This window comes from Narcine bancroftii, chromosome 5 (assembly GCF_036971445.1).
Source record: "Narcine bancroftii isolate sNarBan1 chromosome 5, sNarBan1.hap1, whole genome shotgun sequence".
Lineage (NCBI taxonomy): Eukaryota > Metazoa > Chordata > Chondrichthyes > Torpediniformes > Narcinidae > Narcine > Narcine bancroftii.
Window position 1 is genome coordinate 131,758,033 of NC_091473.1, and position 26,778 is coordinate 131,784,810.

The 26,778-nt window shown below is 43.4% G+C and overlaps 1 protein-coding gene across 2 annotated transcripts in view; it reads right to left on the reverse strand.

Moving 5' to 3' along the window:
* tlcd4a (TLC domain containing 4a) overlaps positions 1–26,778 on the reverse strand; it is a 74,127-nt gene that overhangs the window by 45,382 nt on the left and 1,967 nt on the right. For both annotated transcript variants that reach the window (XM_069939072.1, XM_069939073.1), the window contains 4 exons: positions 19,337–19,464; positions 12,302–12,454; positions 6,337–6,426; positions 639–697 (listed from right to left, as the gene is read on the reverse strand). In XM_069939072.1, coding sequence (XP_069795173.1) covers positions 639–697; positions 6,337–6,426; positions 12,302–12,450 — 298 coding nt within the window. In that variant the 5' untranslated portion in view covers positions 12,451–12,454; positions 19,337–19,464. The remainder of the gene's footprint in view (positions 1–638; positions 698–6,336; positions 6,427–12,301; positions 12,455–19,336; positions 19,465–26,778) is intronic.

A 26,778-nucleotide genomic window follows, 5' to 3' on the forward strand; every position in this document is an offset into this window, starting at 1 on the left:
TTTATTAAATAAAATGTTGCTTTGAAAGCACTGCCTCAGTGGTATGTTGAAAAGTTTATATACCCATTATTTGACTGTCAAAATACACAAAAAGGTCTACAGAAGCCAGTTAATATTTCTCGTAGGTGATAAACAAGACATTCTGCAGGTGCTGGAGACAAGTGCAATACACACAAGTGCTGGACGTGCAGCAGGGCATGCAGCTTCAGGCTTGTCAGGAAAAGTGGAAAAATACATAGCCCCCTGCATTAAAATGCTGGGTAGGGTGGTGAAGGGAGGGAGGAGGCGGCAAGGCTAACAGGTGAGAGGTGGATGCAGATGTAAGGGAGAGAAGCTTAGAAGTGATGGGAGAGAGGGTTGAGAAGAGTAGCTCCGATAAAGATGGGAAGAGCGTAGAGAGCTGGAGAGGAGACAGAGGGGTAGAGAAAGAGAAAGACTGAGGGAAGGAGTTAATGAAAATTGGAAAAGTTGATCTTGATCGGTTGGAGGCTACCAAAACATAATTGAAGGAGTTGTTCCTCCATTTTACAGGTGGCCTCGATTTGGTAGTACACGAGAACTAATTCCTTATCTTATTCCTGGTTCAGTACATATAAATTGTACTCTAGGTAAGATAAATCTGAAAAGACAACACTCACCTGAAATAAGGTAGCCTGCAGAGAGACCAACATTTAATTTGACCAGTGTAGGATCCCCCCTGTAAATACCAACAAAAACATTTGCATTTAAGCAATTGACGCTCGCAGCATGCAACTCCTGTAATACTGATTCAAAATGGCGGCACGGTTGGCATAGCAGTTAGCGCAACGCCTTTACAGCACCAGCGATCAGGACCACTGTACAAATCCCACAGTCTGTAAGGAGTTTGTATGTTCTCCCCATGTCTGTGTGGGTTTTCCCCGGGGGCTCCAGTTTCCTCCCACTATTTGAAACAAACCAGGGGTGTAGGTTAATTGGGTGGCATGAACTCATGGCAGAAAGGGCCCTGTTATCGTGATGTATGTCTAAATTTAAAATAGTCCCGTGGTTTACCAGTAATCACCATCCTCGACAGTGAAGATGTGCAGATGCTGAGACTAATTATGATGGCTTTGTAAATAAATACCTTGCCAAAAACTCAGGGATAATTAATTTCAACTAGAAACTGCATTCCTACAACAGGGCAGTGACTGCAAACAGAAATGGGAACATTAAACAGGAAAATGGAGCATCACATGGGAAACAAAATGTAACTTGCACATAGGATTTTATGAAGATAAATGAAGAAAAAAAATGATCATTAAGATCTGTTTTAAATTTAAATTAGACATACAGCACTGTAACAGGCCCTTTCAGCCCACAAGTCCATGCTGCCCAACTACTCCCTATTAACCTACAATCAATGACGTGAAAAACTCTGAAGCAGAAATTGAATTATGATACGTATCAAGATACAGTAAAATAAACCACTTTGTTTTGCATGCTATCCAAGCAAGGCAATTCACACAGTAGGTATTGCAACAATAAACAGACAAATAAACATGTATCGGGAATATTGTGACAATAAAGTCAAATAGTGCAAGGTTCACTGTACAAAAACAAAGTGCAAGGTATGGAGAAAAGGACAGTGATAATAGTGAACGGGTATCATCTTTTACTGAATTACAGCCAGAACATGAGGAGAATAGACATAGATTTCAAGAAATGTAGGCCTGGTGAAAATGCTAGTTATTGCATTTTAGTAGGAAGAACAAGGGTTGGCTATATAAATTAGATAATCCTGTACCCTCTTGGAGTGAGGGATACACATCTGTAGATCGCTGAAAGTGCCCAGGTAGCTTGGTAAACAAGTGAAAGAGCCTACCACCAGATCCAGAGTTTTAAATATAGAAGCAGAGTGGAAGGGCAAGATCCTCATCGTGAACCGTTATAAAACACAGATTTAGCCACAACAGATGATTGTTCCCTCTTCTAAGCCCCACACTTTAGCAAAGTGATTGCCTGACAGAAAGCAAGAAGGGATTCAGCAGAATGATTCTAAGGATCGTGGACTTCTGAGGAAACTTGGATTATTCTCCTCGGAAGAGAGAGATGTGACGGAGGCATTTAAAATCAAGAAGGAATGCTGATGCATAATGACAGCACAGGAAAAATAATAAAGAAAATTTTAATGCCTAATCTATGCCATTCCTTAAAACCTGTATCTAACAAAGAGAGTTGTTATTAAGACAAACAAGTAAGACTATCATCGAACAACATGATCACATCAGAGAGGTATAAAGTATATAAGGGAACTTTACATGTATTATTTGCATAATTCTTGTATTCAATATTATTTTTGGACATAGTACAAGCTATGATTTAATTGTGTAATTATAGAATTTGATGCCCTGAATGAAATAAGTTGTGTAATAATAATACACAATCCTTTAACCGGACATCTAAAATCTGGAAAGCTCCAAAAACCGGCATTTCTTTCCTGGTGCTGGTACAGCGGCGGGGGGGAGGGAGAGGGGGGAGGGAGAGGGGGAGAGAGAGGGGGAGAGAGAGGGGAGAGAGAGAGAGAGAGAGAGAGAGAGAGAGAGAGAGAGAGAGAGAGAGAGAGAGTGAGAGAGAGAGAAAGCGAGAGAGAGAGCAGCCCAACTAGGTTGGGCGGGGTCGGGGGGGGGGTGGTGGAAGGAGAGAAGGCAGCATGACTCGGGTGGGCGGGGGTGAAGGGAAGAGACACGGCAGCGTGACTTGGGTGGGTGGGGGAGAGAGGCACGGCAGCGCGACTCAGGTGGGCGGGGGAGAGAGGCACGGCAGCATGACTCAGGTGGGCGGGGGAGAGAGTCACGGCAGCGCGACTCAGGTGGGCGAGGGAGAGAGGCACGGCAGCATGACTGGAAGGGGGTGGATACATCAGCACAATTCGGGTGGGCTTAAAACTGGGGCAGCTGGCTTCTGTTCTGAAATCTGGAAAAATCCGAACTTCAGAAGACACTGTCCCCCAAGGGTTCCGGATAAAGGATTGTGTACCTGCAATGGTTATGTTTCTAATTTACAATTGATATGCAATATATATGTGATTTTATTTTTGCTATCATTTAGTATACCTTGCGTAAAGGGTTTTTGTTACTCAAAAATATTTTAAAAAGAAAATGATCTTATCACCAGTCACACTAACAACTTTGACCAATATGCTGATGGCAGACAACCTCCAATTAGTTTAAGTAAGACATGCTTCTTTTCCTATTCAACAAGGACAATATCTGCTTCCAATGATGTCAGGATGCTGTCAAAATTAAATCATTTGCTTTCTTATACGGAAGAATCTGAACAAGAACTTTGACACTGAACAGATATGCGACTGACCTTTATCCCCCTTGGTTCATAGCCTTTAGAAACAACCTCAGTGAGCAAAAACCTATCAATCTCAGCACTACACCTATCGAGCTGTCTTGGTCTGGATTTTAAATTTATGTCACTCTACCTCAGATTCCTCTACCAGTTGGCCTAGTTATCCAATCAGTTCCTTTCAAAATATGATAATGTGGTCAATTGGATCAGCAAGTTTGCAGTTGACACTAAGATTGGAAGCGTTTTGGACGGTGAAGAAGGTTTTCAAAGCTTGGAGTGGGATCTGGACCAGCTGGAAAAATGGGCTGAAAAAATGGCAAATGGAATTTAATGCTGACAAGTGCACAGTGCTGCATTTTGGAAGGACAAACCAAAAAAGAACACACATGATAAATGTTAGGACACTGAGGAGTGCAGTAGAATACAGATACATAATTCCCTGAAAGTGGTGGATAAGGCCCTTTATGGCCTCCATAAATCAAAATATTGAATAAAGTTGTTGGGATGTAATGGTAAAGTTGCACAAGATATTGGTGATGCCAAATTTGGAGTTTTGTGTGCAGTTTTGGTCACCTAAGTAGAGGAAAGATATCAATACGATATTGATCAGAGAAGAGAAGATGTACTAGGATGTTGCCTAGACTTCAGGAACTGAGTTACAGGGAAAGGTAAAAACAGGTTAGGACTTTATTCCCTGGAGTATAGAAGAATTAGGGGAAATTTGATAGAGGTATTTAAAATTATGAGGGGGGGGATACAAACCAGAGAACATGGATTTAGGGTGAAAGGGGAAAAATTTAAGAGGAACTTCTTCACGCAGAGAATAGTGGGAGTGTGGAATTATCTGCCAGCTGAAGAATTTAGACGGGTACGTGGATGGGAGAGGTATGGAAGGCTAAAGACTGGGTGCAGGTCTTAGTAGACCATTTGGGACTAGGCAAAAAAAAGGTTCGTCACAGACTAGAAGGACTGAAGAAGCCTGTTTCTGTGATGAAATGTGTAAACGGTCTATGGTTCAATATGAGAAATGCCAAATTAATTGCCCAGCTGAATTTTCCGTCTTCTGAGGTGTGACAGATTATGTCATATTTTATATTGTATATAGATATGTTTTATAGGAGATAAATTGTGGCAGGTTTTTTAATGTAGGTCACATATAAACACTTCAGAACAGATCTCAATTAAAATGCCAGAGCTCTGCTCAAGCCAGACAGTTCAGGCTCCAGGTGCCTTTGCACAAACTTTAAAGAAGTTTAAGGACTTCAAAAGTAGGTGTTAATTGGACATGCTGTGGAGTAATGGATTATTGTTGTGGAAAGCAACAGCTCAACGAACTCAGAAGATTGGGTCCGGTGCCACAGACTGTCTGAGTGCAGTTGGCTGCTCTAAGAGGGGCATGTGGTTTTCTCTGAGTGAGAGAATTCAGATCTACAGTTCAGCAGCAGCTGGGACTGGAACAGGACAAGCTGGCAAGCTTGTGGGAAAAACCCCATTTTGAAGACAGGTTATGAGTTATTCGTTCAGCCTAGTCAAAGCCCTTGTGGTCCATATAAGAGGAGATGGCTGGCTGTATAATTTCACTTGAAATAAGGGAAACAAAAAAGGAACTCTGTGGTGACCTGAAAGAAAGAGGTTATCATCTGGAAAACCCTGAAGGGGCAAGATTCTTCAGCAAGACACTGACATGACTGATTGGAAGGGATCAGTTGTGGGTGTCCAACAAGCAACAAATCTCTCTCTGAAAACCGAAAAGAACCTTCCTGACCAGTAACCATTTACCTTTCAAGCACCAAAGCCTGGTGAAATTCATAAATGTTAAATTCTATGCACAGTATAAGAATTGGCTGATACCAGTGAACTTGACAGAATGAGAAGTGAGATTGGATGTGAATCAAAGAACTTTTCTGAACTTATACACACATGCGCTTAGAATTAGAAAGGGGTTGTTAGGTTAAGTTAAATTAACAGCAATAAGTTAAAGTTTAGTCCTGTTTTGATGTTTAAAGAAAATTAAAAGCAACTTTTGTTTAAGTAACCATTTGCATTGGTAAATTTCTATTACTGTTGGGTTTTTAGGTCCTCTGGGCTCATAACAGGGGTTATAAACCTAAATCATCAAAATATAGGATCAAGAATTGTACACAGTTTTCTAGATATCATTTTTAAACAGGGATTCGTATAGCTAGATAAAAACCTCCTCCCCTTTCTAATCAAAAAAACTAGAACATAGAGACCAACAATCTACTTCGATGGGCAGCATGGTTGGCGTAGCAGTTAGGGCAATGCCTTCACAGTGCCAGTGATCAGAAATGGGGTTCGAATCCCGCACTGTCTGTAAGGAGTTTGAACGTTCTCCCCATATCTGGATGGGGCTCCAGTTTCCTCCTACTGTTCGAAACGTACCAAAGCTGTCAGTTAATTAGGTGTAAATTGGGCAGAACGGACTCGAGGGCCCAAATACCTGTTACCATGCTGTATGTCTCAATTTTAAAATTTTAAATGATGAGATTGGCAAGGATCAGGATGTTTATAGAGCAATGACAGAGTTATGAATGTTAACAAGATCACAAGATAAAGGAACAGAAGCAGGCCACTAGGCCCATCGGATCTGTTCTGTGACTATGCATGAAGCTAAACTAAACTCACCCCTGGTTCCAATTACCAGCATTTTCCCCATATCTCTTGATACCCTGACTAATGAGATACCTATCCATTTCCTGTTTAAATATTCCCAGTGATGTGGCCTCCACTGCTTTGTGCGGCAGTGAGTTCCACAGATCCACGACCCTCTGACTAAAGAAGTTCTTCCTACTCTCTGTTTTGATTGGATGACTTCTAATTTTAAGACAATGACCCCTTGTCCTCGACTCGCCCATCAAGGGAAACATCTTATCACATTAACGATTGCTTTTGAAGTACAATCATTTTAAGATATATTTTCAACTCAAGTTTCTGATCAGTGAAATTAACAAACTCAAGACAGAAAATCTATCTCAATTACTCAAGTAGATTTCTTACCAGACAGGATCTGAATTGACAGCATCATCAAACCACAGCAAGTACAGACTCACTAGCCCAACGAGGAAAGCATGGACTGTGGAAGCTACCCTACAAAAAAAAAAATTTTTTTTTAAGTGAAAACTCAAATTAGATACCATTCGCATTGATGGACGTCTTGATTTACAAAGGATTCAATATTTTAGACACCATTCCATCTCTGCCCCATCTTTTTCCTCCATTTCATTCCTCACCTCAGAAAATGTTACCTACGCTCCTGAATGTAAAATTCAATTTATCAAAACTATAAAGGCGAGAGGGGTAGCATTACTGGTGTAGCGGTTAGTGCAACGCCTTTACAGTGCCAGCGATCAGGACCGGGCTTCAAATCCCGCGCTGTTAGTAGTTTGTGCATTCTCCCTGTGTCTGGGAGCTCCAGTTTCCTCCCACCGTTCAAAATAAGCCAGGGGTTGTAAGTTAATGGGGTGTAAATTGGGTAGCACAGACTTGCAGGTCGAAATGGCCCGTTACTGTGTTGTATGTTTACATTTATAATTTTAAATTAAATTTATAGGGAAAAAGTTTCCGAGAAATGCATGGGAGCAAGTTTTTGTTTCACACAGAGAGTGAGATGGGCTTCCAAGAGTGGTAGCAAAAGTCGGCACGATAGTAATGGTTTAAAAATTATTCTTGGTGGACAAATAGAGGGGTGGGTGAGGTCTGGGCCCGATGTCCCACTCACCCAGGAAGAGTGCGGGTGTAATACATTGCCTCTCCTTTCTCGATATAGTGATTGCCACGTGGCCTCTGTCTGCGTCCGCAGCAACACCTTCTCGTCGGTGGCCCCTGTTCTCACTGAGCTTGCTACATCATGGCGCGACAGAGTGCCCGGCGGTACAACTGGATGGGTAGACTGGGCTCGTTAGCCTTGGTTGGCAGCCAGCCAACTCTGATTTCAAACTTGGGCAGATGGGGCGCGTTAGCTCGTCAGGCCATCCATTCAGGAAAAAGGCACTCCAACAACCCGAGGACCTGGCTGTCACTGTCCTAGCATATTGGGCCTTGACAGATAAACCCCAATGTAAAGGGTGAGGCCAGTACTGTACACACTGCACTCCACCTAAAAAAATTGCTCAGGCTCAAAGGACATGCCCACATCTATAATCCTTCCTTAATCTTCCTCCACAAAGCCAAGCCATGATGATGAGATGGATAAATCAATATGCAGGGAATGGAGGGATACAAGTCATGTACAGGCAGAAGAGATTCAGTTTAATTTGGCATCATGTTCAGCAGAGATCATGGGCTGATGTGCCTGTTCCTATACTATGTCCTATAGGTCTGGTTGTTCTCTCCAAGTTTCAACATATCCACTAAATTCATTTTCTGTTTCTGTTTCCCAAATACAAATAAATTGCTCGTCATTTGTAATTGGGCCCATGTAAATTGATACTGTTAACTGCTCCATTTCTTCATTACTTCACTTCCCCACCAACCCCTCCCCCCAAATCCTTCATTATATTATATAATACATCGTATAATAATAACAATGACTAGTTTGTTACTGCAGATTTCCGTTAAACCGAGTATGCATCTTGGCATTTCCAACTTGTATTTATTCCTAAAATGAAACATTAAGCCAAGTACACTCTACAGGCCATTTGGCCAAGTTACTCCATGCAAGCAATTTCTTATTGAAATAATCACCTCCCACCACACAACACCACTCCCCTTTCCTTCATATGTACATCTACTTCTTCTTCTTTTCTTTGGCTTGGATTCGCGGACGAAGATTTATGGAGGGGGTAAAAAGTCCACGTCAGCTGCAGGCTCGTTTGTGGCTAACAAGTCCGATGCGGGACAGGCAGACACGGTTGCAGCGGTTGCAGGGGAAAATTGGTTGGTTGGGTTTTTCCTCCTTTGTCTTTTGTCAGTGAGGTGGGCTCTGCGGTCTTCTTCAAAGGAAGTTGCTGCCCGCCAAACTGTGAGGCGCCAAGATGCACGGTTTGAGGCGTTATCAGCCCACTGGCGGTGGTCAATGTGGCAGGCACCAAGAGATTTCTTTAGGCAGTCCTTGTACCTTTTCTTTGGTGCACCTCTGTCACGGTGGCCAGTGGAGAGCTCGCCATATAACACGATCTTGGGAAGGCGATGGTCCTCCATTCTGGAGACGTGACCCATCCAGCGCAGCTGGATCTTCAGCAGCGTGGACTCGATGCTGTCGACCTCTGCCATCTCGAGTACTTCGACGTTAGGGATGAAAGCGCTCCAATGGATGTTGAGGATGGAGCGGAGACAACGCTGGTGGAAGCGTTCTAGGAGCCGTAGGTGGTGCCGGTAGAGGACCCATGATTCGGAGCCGAACAGGAGTGTGGGTATGACAACGGCTCTGTATACGCTTATCTTTGTGAGGTTTTTCAGTTGGTTGTTTTTCCAGACTCTTTTGTGTAGTCTTCCAAAGGCGCTATTTGCCTTGGCAAATCTACTACTACTACTAAACTGCAATCCACTTGTACAGGCCTGCCCATTCATATTCTCAGAAAATCTTAACATTGTCTGGAAAAAAATTAATTTGATGAGCTGGTGGCTATTTTATATTTCTGGGCTTACGCCCTGGAGGTGTGATCAACAAGACAATCTTATTACTGTAATGTTGGAGAGGTTCATGGATGGGAGGGGTTTGGAGGGCTATGATCCAGGTGTAGGTCATTCAGACTAGACAGAATAATAGTTTGGCACAGACTAAATGGGCTGAAGGGCCTTTCCAAGTTGTACAGCTCTATGGTTGAAACACCTCCTTCAACTATATTTTAAGTCTCTTCTCCAATGAAAAGAAGAATCCCAATCTGTTCCCATATTGTTTGGAACTACTTTAACACTACAAATGCTTTAGTTTTGAACCATTCATTCACACTAATGAGGGAAATTAATTCTGAAGGATAATCGATGAATGGAGAACAATTGATGAGAGGTGTTGTAATTTCAGGCAAAAATGAATACTTATTACAAGGTAAACACTCTCAACCTTGGAGCCATTTTCCCAAAAGATAGGATATAAAACTGAAATTTTGTTGAGTTTAGAGCAGGATGCACCAGTTTATCCTGCTATTTCTAGTTCTTATCTCACATCAACAAGTGAATTCTTCATACTAAGAACTATACATGAACTTTAGTTTATCGGGCACAGCATTGCATAATCTTTATTTATAAAACGATAAATCCAATTAGAAGACCAGTGCCTTCGCTAAGTATTGTATATTCTTTCAACGACATGCAGCAGAGATCTTTGCCAACTAGAGTTCTTTGCACTGATTTCCTTATGTCCTTATTTTATTTTTGTATTCCCAATAATAGCATTTCTTTTTTAAAAGCCAAAAAGTAATGACCAGAATAGTGTGATGGGTTCACAATTGCGCTGGCAATTTTTTTTTAAAAAAACAAGCTTAGACACTCACCCATGGAAAATTATGATACTGAGTCAGATCATTTGTACATTAGCATCTCTTCTTTTTTTTGGCTTGGCTTCGCGGACGAAGATTTATGGAGGGGGTAAATGTCCACGTCAGCTGCAGGCTCGTTTGTGGCTGACAAGTCCGATGCGGGACAGGCAGACACGGTTGCAGCGGTTGCAGGGGAAAATTGGTTGGTTGGGGTTGGGTGTTGGGTTTTTCCTCCTTTGCCTTTTGTCAGTGAGGTGGGCTCTGCGGTCTTCTTCAAAGGAGGTTGCTGCCCGCCAAACTGTGAGGCGCCAAGATGCATGGTTTGAGGCGATATCAGCCCACTGGCGGTGGTCAAAGTGGCAGGCACCAAGAGATTTCTTTAGGCAGTCCTTGTACCTTTTCTTTGGTGCACCTCTGTCACGGTGGCCAGTGGAGAGCTCGCCATATAACATGATCTTGGGAAGGCGATGGTCCTCCATTCTGGAGACGTGACCCACCCAGCGCAGCTGGATCTTCAGCAGTGTGGACTCGATGCTGTCGACCTCTGCCACCTCGAGTACTTCGACATTAGGGATGAAAGCGCTCCAATGAATGTTGAGGATGGAGCGGAGACAATGTTGTAAACAACAATTAGCATTTGATTAGCATGAGAATGATAGGATGCCATCTCAAAAGGAGTTTAGTAGTCTCTATTGGGGATCTGTGCTTCACATGCAGGGCTAGTCCAGTCATTCTCAACCCTTTGTTTTTTGGCTATGGCCCCCTTTGGTCTCTGCTCAAAGTTTATTGGGGCCCCTTCCCTGTGAAGCAGTTTTGCTTTCTTCCGTACCACGCGAGGTGTAAAGAAAACAAGGCTTTGGCCATGGGGCCCCCATTGAGAATGGCTGGTCTCACCTATGTCTTTGGCTTGGCTTCGCGGACGAAGATTTATGGAGGGGGTAAATGTCCACGTCAGCTGCAGGCTCGTTTGTGGCTGACAAGTCCAATGCGGGACAGGCAGACACGGTTGCAGCGGTTGCAGGGGAAAATTGGTTGGTTGGGGTTGGGTGTTGGGTTTTTCCTCTTTTGCCTTTCGTCAGTGAGGTGGGCTCTATGTAGCTCTAATCTATACCACACGGTCTCCTTAAAAGAGGAAGAAGCAACAACCTTCAAATGTGCACAAGATCACCACATCTGGGAATAAACAAGAAATGCATCTGCACCAGCTAGACTGACACCCCCAAACATGTTCAAACTTATTTTACTACAGGTATTTGTAACCATTGCAGCAAATCATAAAATACAGTGTAGTTCTTAAATTAATACATTTCTTAAACAGGATTTCATCTGCTTCAAAGGTTTTGAAACTCCGCCCTAATGATTACAATTTATTATTAGATTTAACATATAATTTCTTTTCCATCAAGCTAAAAAAAAGTTGTCCGAGAAGACACTACTGGAGAACTGCCCCAGCCCAATAGTTTCCTTTTTAAGAAAATGTCACTCACCGTACATACTTGTGTAATCGTTGACCCTCCGCACCCCCCCACCTTCTTTTTGGCCCAAAAAATCGGGTGTTTTTGTATGGCCCGTGTAAAAGACGACCTCCTTATTTTTGACTCCGAACACCCACCCAACCTAGCCGATGCCCCAACTGCGGACTTATCACCGTCTGACATTCCCACGCAGGTACTTCACAAGGTAAAAAATTTGACTGTGTGAAAGTTGCCAAAAAACAATGACAATAACATGAGTATATACTGTAATGGAGGCAGATCGTGGTGGAAAATAATTTTATAGTTAGAGAGAAAGATCAGAAGGTACTCTGATACACCAATAAACAGACGAGAAGGCCATTTGACTATTGGAACCTGGAACATGGAACAACACAGCACAGGAAAATGTCCCTTGGCTCAACCAAACACTAAATTAAACAATTCCACCCATCAGCCACATCCTTCTCCTTGCTCCAGCATTTTTGAACACAGGCCATCCAATTATAACCATGGCTCTTCATTCCCATCTACCTACAGTAACCTTCCACCCCTTTGCATGATCAAACAGTACAATTTTCAGCCTCGCCACACCCATGAACCTCCAAATGGTTGAGCATGCAGATCCATCAGCACTGAAGATCTGTGGATAGATGGCCAAAAGTCACTGTGCCCAGAAGAGATCTGAGAAGAAAGGTGGAAGTTTTTAAGTGTTCAACATAGAACCAGAGAATGTTACAGCACAGAAAAGCAGGCCATTTGACCCTTCCGGTCTGTGCCGACCAATAAAACTAACTAGTCCCACTGACCTACTTTGATTCCATTACCCTCCAGACCATTCCTATCCATGTATTTATCCAATTTAATTTTAAAACTCAAGATTGAATCTAGATTCACTACATCAGATTTCCCAGAACAGTTCCAGCTGCGTGGGGGATGATGGGTAGGCACGTTTTAAAATCTGAAAGAACGTCAGGACTATTATTAGAAAAGAACCAAAAGCATTTTAAACATGCCTGTTTTAATGTCAAAAACCTTGATATTTCCAGTAAATAAAATCTCGAGACTGCTTACCTGGAATTCCAATCAATCTTCTGCGTGTCAGTCAGTATTCGGTACCCATTGCAGAAACAAGCAGATATCTTTGCACTTAAATAATGGAACAGAATTTGAAATATTGCGAAACTCGTTACTGACACAACCAGCCAGTCTAGTGAAGCCATGGCACTGTAAGAAAATAAATGTGATAAAATATTCCAAGTAAAATTAAAGTAATTCACAATTCACTTCAATTACCCAATAGTATTTTAAATGATGTTCACACTTCAATGGTCCCTCCATTGCAGGTTATAGTAACTCAGTCGTTAGGTTCCAAGATCAATGTCTATGGGCAGGGGCTTTACTTTAATGGACAAAAGTTTGAAATTGACCCATGGAAAGTGGAGGACACAACTTTAATCAATGAAATAAATCTGGGAATTTAGAAATAAAAGTTTGGCATCAGTCCTGGTAATCAAAAAACTATTAATTGTCAAACTCATCTTAAAGAAAATCTTCTGACCTCACTCCTTGGAAAGAACACATTCAAGAGAATTAGATACAGTTTTCATGTTTTTATTGCAAGGTCGTTAATGTATTGGTAAACACACTGAAATGCTGGAGGAACTCAACTGGTCTTTTCACCATCCGTAGGAGTCAAAGATAATATTGCCGACATTTCGGGCCTCAGCCCTTCTTCAATTAAAATTTTTTTTTTAAAGGCAGAAGCAGGATACAGAAATCTCAGAATTCAAACAATGGGGGAGGAGTCCAAAGCAACAAAAGGTGTTAACTGTTTATGATAAGGATCATGTCTGTGTGAAAAGAGACAGGGAATGGAGTCGAAGGGGTTGGGGGGGGGGGGGGGGCGGGGGTTAATAAAGGCCAGAGAATTATTAATGCTATCCGGTTGGAGGATATCCAGATGGAAGATGAAGGGGGTTGTTCCTTCACTTTACGGGTGGTCTCAGTCTGTCAGTACACGAGGCCATGGACAAGACACGTCAGCAATAGAATGGAACGGAGAATTGAAATGAGTGGCCACTGGGAGATTCACACTATTGTTGTGGGACAGAGCTGAGGTGCTCAAAAAAGTGATCTCTCAGTTTGTGTCCAGTCTCTCCGATGCAGAGGTCACAGTGGGAGCACCAGATTCAGTAGATGACTAGTGGAGTTCCTCAGGGTTCGGTCCTGGGTCCACTATTATTTGTTATATATATTAACGATCTGAATGTAGGGGTAGAGAATTGGATAAGCAAGTTTGCGGATGACACAAAGATTGGTGGTGTTGTGGACAGTGAGGTAGATTACCGTAGATTAAAAGGTGATTTAGGAAGGCTGGAGGTGTGGGCTGAGAAATGGCTGATGGAATTTAATACAGGTAAATGTGAGGTGCTGCATTTTGGAAAGGCAAATTTAAATAGGTCATATACATTGAATGGTAGACAATTGAGGAGTGCAGAGCAACAAAGGGATTTAGGAGTTATGGTAAATAGAACCCTCAAGGCTGATACTCAGGTAGATGGTGTGGTGAAGAAGGTATTTGGAATGTTGGCCTTCATAAATCGGAGTATTGAATTCAAGAGTAGGGAGGTTATGATGAAATTGTACAAGGCATTGGTGAGGCCAAATTTGGAGTACTGTGTACAGTTTTGGTCACCAAATTATAGGAAAGATATAAACAAAATAGAGAGAGTGCAGAGAAGGTTCATGAGAATGTTGACAGGATTTCAGGGTCTGAGTTAAAGGGAAAAGTTGTGCAGACTGGGGCTTTTTTCTCTGGAGCGAAGAAGATTGAGAGGGGACTTGATAGAGGTGTTTAAGATTTTAAAAGGGACAGACAGAGTAAATGTGGATAGGCTTTTTCAATTAAGAAAGGGGGAGATTCAAACTAGAGGACATGGTTTAAGATTGAAGGGGAAAATTATAAGGGGAACATGAGGGGAAATTTCTTTACGCAGAGGGTGGTGGGGATGTGGAATGAGCTTCCGGCAGATGTGGCCGAGGCGGGATCATTGGTTACATTTAAGGAAAGACTGGATCGTTACATGGATAGGAGGGGACTAGAAGGGTCAGTGGGACTAGGAGGGTGGGGATTTGCTACGGCATGGACTAGTAGGGCCGAACTGGCCTGTTCTGTGCTGTAAGTGGTTATATGACCCCTGCAGATTCACAAGTGAAATGTTACTTCACTTGGAAACACTGTTTGAAGCTCTGAATGGGGCTGAGGGAGGAGATGAAGGTGCAAGTGGAGCATCTCCTGCAGTCACAGGGGTAGGTCAAATGATGGGGAGGGAGGAATGGACAAGGGAGTCATGGAAGGAGCGGTCCCTGCAGAAGGCAGAGAGGGGAATAGGTGTCTAGTGATGGGATCACCACCTATCAGCCACCGCATCCAATATATCCTCCTCCGCCATTTCCGCCATTTACTAAAAATCTACGGCCTCGTTAATGTATTGGTCACAGTTCAGAGACGGTTTTCTGGACAAATGCCTGGGATTGGGGGGGGGGGGGGGGGGGGGAGGGGTTGCCTTATAAGGTATAAGGAAATAATAAAGTCTTGATGTATTAACTGAAGTTTAGGAAAAAAGAGATGAATGTTGGTTGAAACATGAGATCACAAGGAATTTTGATAGGATGAATGCAACAGGGATTTCTCTTTTTACAGGGGATTCAAACTACAGGTCACTGATTAAGAAGAGGCATCTTCTCTTGGTGGCTCGTATGTCACAAGAACACTCTTCTACAGAGAGAGGCAACAACAGTTGTCTAACATTATAAGGCATTTGATAAGCAAGGAAGTGAAGTGTTATCACAGCTGGACAAGAACAGTTACAATCCTTTCAGCTCGGATCTTATCAAGTAGTGAAAAGTGAGGGGGCTGAATGGTTTGTGGCTGTTCCTTATTCATTCACTTGAACGCACCATCAAATGCTGGTGAAGGATATTTATCTAACAAACCTGATTATCCACAAGAACATTCACATTACCCCTTCATTCACATTCAAGTTCTAGCTATTCACTATCTGAAGCATTTGATAGTGGCACTTGCTTTCAAAAAGTGTAATTAAAATTTCTATTGATGTTTGGCTTATTATACAACAATTTAAGATCACAGATATAGGCTCCTAACCTTGACCCAAGAAAAGAGAGCTGTCCTCACAGCTGTAGCCATAAATTATAGTAAACAAGCACATATTTTCCCCTACTCTTGATAAATGCAGATTCCTCTGCCTCAGTACTCGGCCAAATAGGTTTGTTTTTCTCTTCAAAATACAAAACCTATATATTCAAAGCAGTTTTGAACAGCAATTGTATCAGTTGCAACAAACGTAAGATATCTCCAGGTAACTATCTAAATTATTTTTCCTGGTTGGAACTAAACGGTCCTGCACGCCCTAATCTTACAATTTAAAAAAAAACACTTAAATCAGTTATTGAACACAGGTAAAAGAGCATAGCATAAGAATATATCAACTCACAGAAACAGATGGACACAGACACACAGTTTACCAAATTCAGCTGGCTAATCAAGGATTGTCAGGCAGGCATCTTAATTCAGCACGACTCAGAAATTTTCACAAACTGGCAACTGGGGCAAGATCCTATATAACATCAAGTCTGAAGCAACACACAGTTTTGTTGTTTCTTAAAATCTCAGATGGCCCAGAAACTTGCAATGTTACACAGCAATGTTGCAGGCTCATGCCTGTGTATTATGAATTAATGGCTGTTGTGAATTAAATTTCTCAGTTTTCATTAAACAATCAGTTTTTCCTTTCTACCATTTGTCCAAATAACTCTGATAGAAACAAATGCAGGGAAAAAGAAAAATTGGTGTCGCACATTGCTTCCCCATAGAGTCTCCAAAAGTATCACTCCCTGGAAAGTTCATAAAGTGAAGGAAAAATGAACAATTCCCCATAAACCAAGACATTAACTAAAGCCAGACTCATCCGTTTGGACCTTTAACAAGAATGACAAGGAACTGTGATAAAATGACTAAAAAGACTTGTTGATCCAAACCAAGGCTTTTATTAACTAAAAGACTGGAGCACATCACAAGTAGGTCGACCAGTCAGAATGACCTGGTCTGGCGAGGAGCAATCCTTTAAGACCTGCCAGTAGGTGTGGCTACACTCTCAGCCAATCACAATCATCCTACTCGACCACCTGTACATATACACATTGGTGATAGAATCTGTACTATCACACCAGAGGATTCTTTTGATCTTCCCTGAAGCTCAAGATCTTTGATCTCACGGACACTCCAAACAAATGGTTTTAGAACTCTCAATGTGTGCATCTGCTTGCTCTGAACAGGACACAGAGCAAGCAACAACTTAATTCTTTGTAAACATAAGATGTAGCATGGCAATATACTCCACCACTCCTTGTGTGATGGGAATTGTGTATGATGTGTGTACAAACAATCCACATGTCCACACTGCTGAACGTGTTAATTCTGTGCAGCACAACCCAACGACAATAATTTTGGTTGTGGCTGACTTTGCCCTATTATTACTAACCTCAGAGCACCTATGGAATAGGTGTGCACAAGGGCCACTAGATTCATAGATCACACATTGTCACCTTTCACTCGTTAGACATGAAACTGAAAAAAGCCATCGTCCACCTCAAAGGATCTCACTGAGAAGAATATTTACTTTGGCTATCTGAAATGAAACTCAGTTTTGGTTTTATGTCTTCACAGGTCATAAGAAAATACTTAAACAAGCAAAAGCCTCCTTAAGAGACTTTGTTCTTTATCCATCTCAGTGGTTTTAAAACTTTTTTTTCCATTCATATACCAGCTTAAGTAATCCCTTAATAATCACAGAGAACCTATGGCATAGAGATTAATAAAGGTGATGCGTGAGTGGAAATAAAAAGTTTTAAGACCACTGTTTTAATCGTACCTAATTGACTCATTATGTGCACGGTTTCATAACTCCAAAGGAAATGGGCCAACGACAATTTTTCTCAAGCAAAATATTTCAGTAAAAATTGGGTCTCGGGCAGTGATTCTTGTGGTGATACAACCACTGGAGTGCACCTGTCTGCACTCCTGCACTGCCTACTGCAGGAGGCAACCTGGGAGACTGGCTCCACCTACTCCCTGCCCATCACCAGCTCCATATAAAGGCTCATGCCAGCCCTTGGACAGGAGCAGAGCACACGGAGCCAGAAAGGATACAGAGCCTTGAGTGCAAGTTTTAAGCTAATTAAAGACTGTAGTACAGCCTTTCGTTGTTTGAGCTTGTTTGTTCGGACTGCAGTGCACCATAATTCTCAACATTATTCCCCCCACTAACATACCATCTTAAGTAATCCCTTACTAATCACAGAGCACTGATGGGTGTTTTTATGGAGGGCCTCCGCTTCGAGGACGACTCCATTGGCGGAGAAATATCTGCACTTACCTTTTTATAGAGCAGCCCTAAAAGGCTACTCCAGTGTTGCTTTTATGCGAAGCGACGCCTCAGTGCGTCCTCCAGAGCTGATGTAGATGAGGCGACTTTTGCCGTGGCACTGCCCTCAATATTTCTTTTTTTGGCTTGGCTTCGCGGTCGAAGATTTATGGAGGGGGTAAAAAGTCCACGTCAGCTGCAGGCTCGTTTGTGGCTGACAAGTCCGATGCGGGACAGGCAGACACGGTTGCAGCGGTTGCAGGGGAAAATTGGTTGGTTGGGGTTGGGTGTTGGGTTTTTCCTCCTTTGCCTTTTGTCAGTGAGGTGGGCTCTGCGGTCTTCTTCAAAGGAGGTTGCTGCCCCGCCAAACTGTGAGGCGCCAAGATGCACGGTTTGAGGCGTTATCAGCCCACTGGCGGTGGTCAATGTGGCAGGCACCAAGAGATTTCTTTAGGCAGTCCTTGTACCTTTTCTTTGGTGCACCTCTGTCACGGTGGCCAGTGGAGAGCTCGCCATATAACACGATCTTGGGAAGGCGATGGTCCTCCATTCTGGAGACGTGACCCATCCAGCGCAGCTGGATCTTCAGCAGCGTGGACTCGATGCTGTCGACCTCTGCCATCTCGAGTACTTCGACGTTAGGGATGAAAGCGCTCCAATGGATGTTGAGGATGGAGCGGAGACAACGCTGGTGGAAGCGTTCTAGGAGCCGTAGGTGGTGCCGGTAGAGGACCCATGATTCGGAGCCGAACAGGAGTGTGGGTATGACAACGGCTCTGTATACGCCTATCTTTGTGAGGTTTTTCAGTTGGTTGTTTTTCCAGACTCTTTTGTGTAGTCTTCCAAAGGCGCTATTTGCCTTGGCGAGTCTGTTGTCTATCTCATTGTCGATCCTTGCATCTGATGAAATGGTGCAGCCGAGATAGGTAAACTGGTTGACCGTTTTGAGTTTTGTGTGCCCGATGGAGATGTGGGGGGGCTGGTAGTCATGGTGGGGAGCTGGCTGATGGAGGACCTCAGTTTTCTTATTTTCAATATGACAGTATAAGTATTTGGTGAGCAATGGCTGTCTTCGTTACCCATAATCCCCCACGCAGCTGGAACTGCTCTGGGAAATGCAAAGCAGTTTCCAGCTGAGTGGAATTATGGGTAACCAAGTCAGCCATTGATAATTCTTCTGCTCGACCAAATCTCCGTTTAAAAAAAAATCTAGCCTACCCAATGTTATCGACCCCTGTGCTTCACTCCACCGCTGGGACTACCCCCTGGAAGGATTGGAAATCGGTGACTTGGAGCCTTTCCCTGAGCATTTATGAAGGTAGGGTCAGCAAAGCAAAGGCAGAGAATCTCTGCCTTTACAGTTGCATTTTTTTTTACTCTATAAAAGGACTTTGTGGCATAGAGGTTACTTAAGGTTGTATGTGAGTGGAAGGAAAAAGTTTGAAAAATCACTGACCTATATCATCAAAAATTTCGAGCAGAGGTTTGCAAATTGGGTAACCCAAGCAAGAGTGCAGCCATTTATTTTGAATGGGTTTGGGGGGAAAGAGAGAGAAAGAGTGCAAAGGATTCTGAAAATGAATTAAAAAGAGTGAAATTTTATTCACCTAATTTGTATCTGATTTGCCTTGCTATAAAGCAACAAAATATGTAATATTACCTGAGCACGGATAGGAAGAAATGTTACACAGTTGTCCAGAAGATAAGTCAAGATTTTGATTTGCTAGCAGTATCTCACCAGTTCTGCTTCCTGCGGGTTCAACCAGCTTTCTGTGTGCACATGTCAAGCTAAAATAAACAAAATTGAGGGGGAAAGGAATGTTAGGAGGTGTCACACATCTTACCATTCCCCCAATTCTAAAGGGCATTAAAATGTCTGATTCTGCTAAATGCACGAATGTACTAATCTCAAATGCTTGTAACAAATCTTTCATTTTAAATTTGGGATACACTATTTTCCATGCATACTATAGTCCTATGTTGACCATGCTTAATAGTCCTTGCCTTTCCACATGCATGTAGATTCTTAGTAACTTACCTGCGACTGACATTAAACACACTGGCCTATAGTTTCCTGGTTTGTCCTTGCAGCTTTTTGAACATAGAACACAGTACAGGCCCCTCAGCCTATGATGTTGTGTTGATGTATACATATCTACCCTTAAAAAAACCCTCCCTACCTCATAACCCTCTATTTTTCTTTCATCTTAAATGACCTCATTGTTCAGCCTCCTCCACCACCCCTCACACTGAATTCCAGGCACCCACAACTCTCTGTTTAACAAAAAAAATCGCCCCCGATATCTCCCCCAAATTTTCCTCTCTTCACTTTGTCCAGATATCTTCTGGTGTTTGCTACTCCCATCCTGGGGAAAAATTGCTGGCTGTCTACGTTATCTATGCCTCTCATAATCTTGTCAATCTCTTTCATCCTTCTTTGCTCCAAAGAGAAAAGCCCTAGCTCTGCTAACCTTCTCTCATAGACACATTTTCCAGTCCAGGTAACAGCCTCTGCATCCTCTCCATACCTTCCACATCCTTCCTGTAATGAACAGAGGGATCCCTCCCCTATCACAATATTAGCCACCTCCAGTATCCCAGCACCTAACTATGATACAAATCTCTTCCAGGGATCCCACAATTTATTCCCTTGATGCCCACAATGTGCTAGGATACACAATAAGACCCCAGGGATCAGACCTCTAGCATCTCCTCTTCTATAATAGGACTCTCTTCAGGACATCAGTTCACTTTCCCGAGAGTTCCTTAGCATTACTTTTTAAATGGGAGACAGTGTACAATAACCATTCCATAAATGTTATGCAAAACAAACGGTGGAATTAATTATCATTATCATTTTGAGAATTATTTGACAAATGAATGGAACTAATGGCAGCAAGTCCCCTGGATTTGATGGCTTACAACCTTGGATTCTGGAAGGTGGAGATATTAGTTACATATTCGGGAGAGGAACCAAACAATTGCCTGTCAAGAACTCAATGTAGAGGTGATGTATTAGCACTGACAGAAGATCGGCCGATTAACAGGAAGTAACGTTTAGGTATATGGCATCCTTTTCAGATTGAAAATCTGTAACCCGAGGAGTGTCTCACTGATCAATGCTGGCACGGTACCCGTTTATAATATGCGTTACTGATTTAGAGGAGACCATAAGATATGGAAGCAGAATTAGTCCATTTGGCCCACAATTCTGCCCCACCATTTATTATCCTTTTCAATCCCATTCTCGTGTCATCTCCACACAAGACGAACCTTCCCTAATCAGAAACCCATCTACCCGTGTCTTAATTATACTCAGTGAATTCCACAGATTCATCACTCTCTGGGTAAAGAAATTCCCCCTTTCTGTTCTAAAGGCAGGTTTTATTTTTGTTTTCTGAGGCTATCCCTTCTGGTCCCTGACTCTCTCACCATTGGAAACCCTCTCCCCATCCACTCTATCCAGGCCTTTCAGTATTTCACAGGTTTCAAAGCAGGGAAGCAAATTACCAAATTTGTGGATAACGCAAAAGTAGAATTATGCAGACAAGCTGTAAGGAAGATGCAAACATTTAACAGAGATATTGATGGACTAGTGAGTGAGCAAAGAGCTAACAGATGGAGTATAATGTGGAAAAAATGTTCAATTATTCAATTTGGAAGGAAGAATGATGAAACAGATTATTACTTAAAGGGAACACTGTGGAAAGACAAAGCATAAAGATGTTTTATAAATTCATTATACAGGTACAAGAAACACAGAAAGATAACACATTATTTTGCCCTTTCACAAAAATTCCCTTCAATCACTGACCTCTCTCTCCTTCTCTGTGACCGATACTAGATCGTTTTCACTCTTTCTCCATTCCAAACCAGTAACTACTTCCCTTTTCAGAGATGCTGCCAATGGGTGTTGGATGCATAAAGTAGGAAGTCCGTCTAAACCAGTGGTTTTCAAACTGTCCCCCCCAAACTCACGTTCCATCTTAAGCAATCCCTATGCCACAAGTGCTCTGTGACTAGGAAGGGATTGCTTAAGATGCTATGCAAGTGGGAAGGGAAGGTTGAGAATCACTGCTCTAGACCCAATTGTGACTGAAATATTTTGCTTCAGAAAAATGGTCACTGGCCCATTTCCTTTGGAGTTATGAAACCATGCACATAATGAGTCAATTAGGGATGGTTAAAACAGTGGTTTTCACACTTTTTCTTCTCACTCACATACCACCTTACTAATCTCAGAGCACTTATGGCATAGGGAATGTGAGTTTAGTGGGGGGGGGGGAGAGAAAGAGAGGAGTTGACGTCCCCATGCAAGTCCACAATGCAGCCAGTCAGCACACTTTCCACTGCACATCTGTAGAAGTTTGCCAAGGTTTCCGACGTCATACCAACCTTCACAAACTCCTGAGGAAGCAGAGACATTGACGTGCTTTCTTCACGATGACATTAGTGTATTGAATCCAGGTCCGAGGTACTGACTCCCAGGAATTTAATAATCCCAGGAATGGTCCACAACTTGAACTATTAACTGTTTTATCTATCCACAAACAATGCCTGACCTAAATGCTTCCAGCATTTCATTTTTAGTTCAAATCAGGCAGGAATCTTGGAATATGTCAAATAAATCAATACATCATCAGCAAATAAATTAATCTTATATTCATCATTTGCTACTTTTATCCCTTTAACCTTGTCATTCTGTCGAATTGCCTGAGCTAATTGTTCAATGACCAACGCAAACAAGGCTGGTGACAATGGTCAAACTTGAGGTGTTGATCACGTTAATTTAAATGGCAAAGAAGTTTGGCCATTCGTCACCACCCTAGCAATCGGATTTTTATACAATGCTTTAACCCAGCTAGTAAAAAGAGGGCCGAAATTAAACTTCTCCAACACCTTAAATAAAAAAATTCCATTCAACCTGATCAAATGCTTTTTCCACATCAAGTGCAACCACCATAATGAATTGAGTTCTTGTATTTATATGGAAAAAAATAACATAAATAACATAACTATTCTTTTTTTGTTAAAATGTGGTTGCCTTATTGGAATATATGGGTTTAAAAATATCTTAAAATGCTGTATTTGTTTTATGGTTTTTTTTTGGCTCCCCTTGAGGGGGCTGGCTGAGGGGAGCGGTGTTTGTTATTATTTGTATTGTATAAATTTTCTTTCTGTAATGGTTTTCAAAGATTTAAATCTTTGGCTTGGCTTTCCGGATGAAGATTTATGGAGGGGTAATGTCCACGTCAGCTGCAGGCTCGTTTATGGCTGACAAGTCCGATGCGGGACAGGCAGATATGGTTGCAGCAGTTGCAAAGGAAAATTGGTTGGTTGGGGTTGGATGTTGGGATTTTCCACCTTTGTCTTTTGTCAGTGAGGTGGGCTCTGCGGTCTTCTTCAAAGGAGGTTGCTGCCCGCCGAACTGTGAGGCGCCAAGATGCACGGTTTGAGTCGCTATCAGCCCACTGGCGGTGGTCAATGTGGCAGGCACTAAGAGCTTTCTTTAGGCAGTCCTTGTACTTCTTCTTTGGTGCACCTCTGTCTCTGGGGCCAGTGGAGAGGTCGCCATATAACACGATCTTGGGAAGGCGATGGTCCTCCATTCTGGAGACGTGACCTACCCAGCGCAGTTGGATCTTCAGCAGTGTGGATTCGATGCTGTCGGCCTCTGCCATCTCGAGTACTTCGATGTTGGAGATGAAGTCGCTCCAATGAATGTTGAGGATGGAGCAGAGACAACACTGGTGGAAGCGTTCTAGGAGCCGTAGGTGATGCCGGTAGAGGACCCATGATTCGGAGCCGAACAGGAGTGTGGGTATGACAACGGCTCTGTATATACTAATCTTTGTGAGATTTTTCAGTTGATTGTTTTTCCAGACTCTTTTGTGTAGTCTTCCAAAGGCGCTATTTGCCTTGGCGAGTCTGTTGTCTATCTCGTTGTCGATCCTTGCATCCGATGAAATTGTGCAGCCGAGATAGGTAAACTGGTTGACCATTTTGAGTTTTGTGTGCCCGATGGAGATGTGGGGGGGCTGGTAGTCATGGTGGGGAGCTGGCTGTCATGGTGGGGAGCTGGCTAATGGAGGATCTCAGTTTTCTTCAGGCTGACTTCCAGGCCAAATATTTTGGCAGTTTCCGCAAAACAGGATGTCAAGCACTGAAGAGCTGGCTCTGAAGGGGCAACTAAAGCGGCATCGTCTGCAAAGAGTAGTTCACGGACAAGTTGCTCTTGTGTCTTGGTTTTAAATAAAGTTTTTAAAAAACAATCACGCAGGAATCCTCAAATTCATTTTATCCCTTGTGTGCCAGTCTGAATTACCTAGTACAATTTTGAATTACATCAGCCCGGTAGGTAACAAGTTGTCATGGGCTTAGGCTTTCTTTTCTTATTTCTCCATATCTCTCTGTAACAGTCTCCGTGAATAACAAGCAAATTTGAGCATGAAACCAAGGCAGGAAGCAAGTTAAACAAGAAGTTTGCAGATAATGGAAAATTGGAACAATTCACCACAAAGTGGAGGAACTCAGCAGGTTGTGTAATTGAAGAATTCTGGCCTGAAACATCGACGGTCTATTTCTTTCCATGGACGTTCCCTGATCTGTTGAGTCCTCGGCACTTTGTGTATCGTTATGGGAGGTGAATTAGAGTCTTAATGGTAAATTGCTGAAATAAAGCACAGCACGGTACAATAGAGAAGTGTTTCAATTCTATCAGAAGTAGGGAATATTCTTGCTATCTGAAGAGGTTCGTCAGAACCACACCAAACGATGCAAGGAGTAAAACACAATGCAGACACTGTGGTTGAAGTAAAAACACAAGGCTGGAGAAGCTCAGCAGGTCAAACTGCGTACTTTTATCTAGCAAAGATTAAGATGCATAACCAACATTTTGGGTTTGAGCCATTCAAAATATAGGCAGGCACCCAGTCAAAATGGTGGAGATAGCAAGGGGGAGGAGCACAGGTAGGAGGTAATAAAGAAAATATTAATCATAACCCACTGATATTGGACTAACGAAGCAAATTCACTGATTATCTTCTGCCTGTGGGTCTGTATTCCACCCCTGCCCCTCTCCCCCACCCATCCGTTTGGACGCTTGCCTACATTTTGTTCACACCTTGATGAAGGGCTCAAGCTGAAACGTTAGTTATGTATCTTTACAAATGGTGCAAAGATTCATTTGAATGGAGTTCTGTGTTTATTTTTGGTAATCATACCCTCTGAAATGTGAAAATCACCACAAAATCACATGGGCAGAAAGCCATAGTCCATGGAGTCAACATTCAAGCACTCAAAAAGTATTTGGCCTGCAGGAGATGGACTTCTAAGCAGAAATGTATAAAGCATCGAAAATAGTGCTGCACAGCAAATGGCTTCACTCCACATCCACACAACCAAATATGGCATCTTTTATAGATTATCACCACATTACATGTAGTTTAATAAAAATGAACATGTATGAAATATATTCATCTTAAACAGACACGTAGAAGAAAACAATATGAAAGAATTCAAACCAAGCTTGACTCTACGTTCAACCTAATTGGTAGGTATTCACGATAAGGACATAAGGAGGTCTTTCCTTCTAAGTCCCTACAATACAACTCTAATCACACTCCATCATTTTTTCCATTCTCAAACTTTTGAGAATCCAACTATTGTTTAACATATACGACATCCTGATGAAATACCTTCCTTTTCAACTCAGTATCATGTGGGTATCAGTGCCACGATTACTTAAATACATCAAATAACTGCATCTTTTGTCATAAAATTGTCCACAAGGAATGTTAACTCTTTCTCCCATATGAGCATCAAGGCATTCTGTTTGAGTTTAGTTTCCAGAGAGCAAGAAACTAAATTCTTTCCTGATAAGTCTGCACAGAAATAGTCTTCCTCACCTACAGCTCTGCCAGAATAAATTCACTCACCCTGTAGTTAATGCCTCTCCACCACCCACCAGCTCTTTCTCCTCCTTGTATCCTCCCTACCCCACCAACCTTTCCTCTCATCCCCCCACCAGTTACTTCTCCCATTCCTCCCTTTCCTCTCATCCCCCCACCAGTTACTTCTCCCATTCCTCCCTTTCCTCTCATCCCCCCACCAGTTACTTCTCCCATTCCTCCCTTCCTACCCCTGACCCTTCCTGGCTCCCCCTTCACTCCTGCCCAACTCTTCCTGGCCCCCTGGCCCCTCTCCTCTCATCACACCTTAGCTCTCATCTCTTCTCATTCCCCTTAAATCACCGGTCCACTCCGCCCCTTGCACCTCCACCACCTCTCTCTCTCTCTGCCCCTCCTGCCAGCCCCCTCCCTACCCCTTTCTCTGCCTTCTGGCAATCCTTCCACCCAAGCCCTCTCCCTATCCCCCCTCCAGCTCTCGCTGCCCTCTCCTTGTCCCCTGCTCCAGCCTTCTCTGCCCTCTCCGTTCCCCTCCAGCCCTTTCCTTCCTCCAGCCTGTTCCGTCCCCCCTCCCAGTCCTCTCCCAGTCCTCCCAGCCTTCTCCCCATTCTCCCTCCTCCCAGTCCTCCCCATTCTCCCCCACCCAGCCCTCTCCCTGTTCTCTCCCCTTGCCTGCTCTCTCCCTGGTCCCCCCAAGACAGCCCCTCTACCCCCTCCCCCTTACCCCCTCCCCCTTACCCCCTCCCCCTTACCCCCTCCCCCTTACCCCCTCCCCCTTACCCCTCCCCCTTACCCCCTCCCCCTTACCCCCTCCCCCTTACCCCTCCCCCTTACCCCCTCCCCCTTACCCCCTCCCCCTTACCCCCCTTCCCCCTTACCCCCTCCCCCTTACCCCCTCCCCCTTACCCCCTCCCCCTTACCCCCTCCCCCTTACCCCCTCCCCCTTACCCCCTCCCCCTTACCCCCTCCCCCTTACCCCCTCCCCCTTACCCCCTCCCCCTTACCCCCCTCCCCCTTACCCCCTCCCCCTTACCCCCTCCCCCTTACCCCTCCCCCTTACCCCCCTCCCCCTTACCCCCTCCCCCTTACCCCTCCCCTTACCCCCTCCCCCTTACCCCTCCCCCTTACCCCCTCCCCCCTTACCCCCTCCCCCTTACCCCCTCCCCCTTACCCACCCCCTCCCCCCTTACCCCCA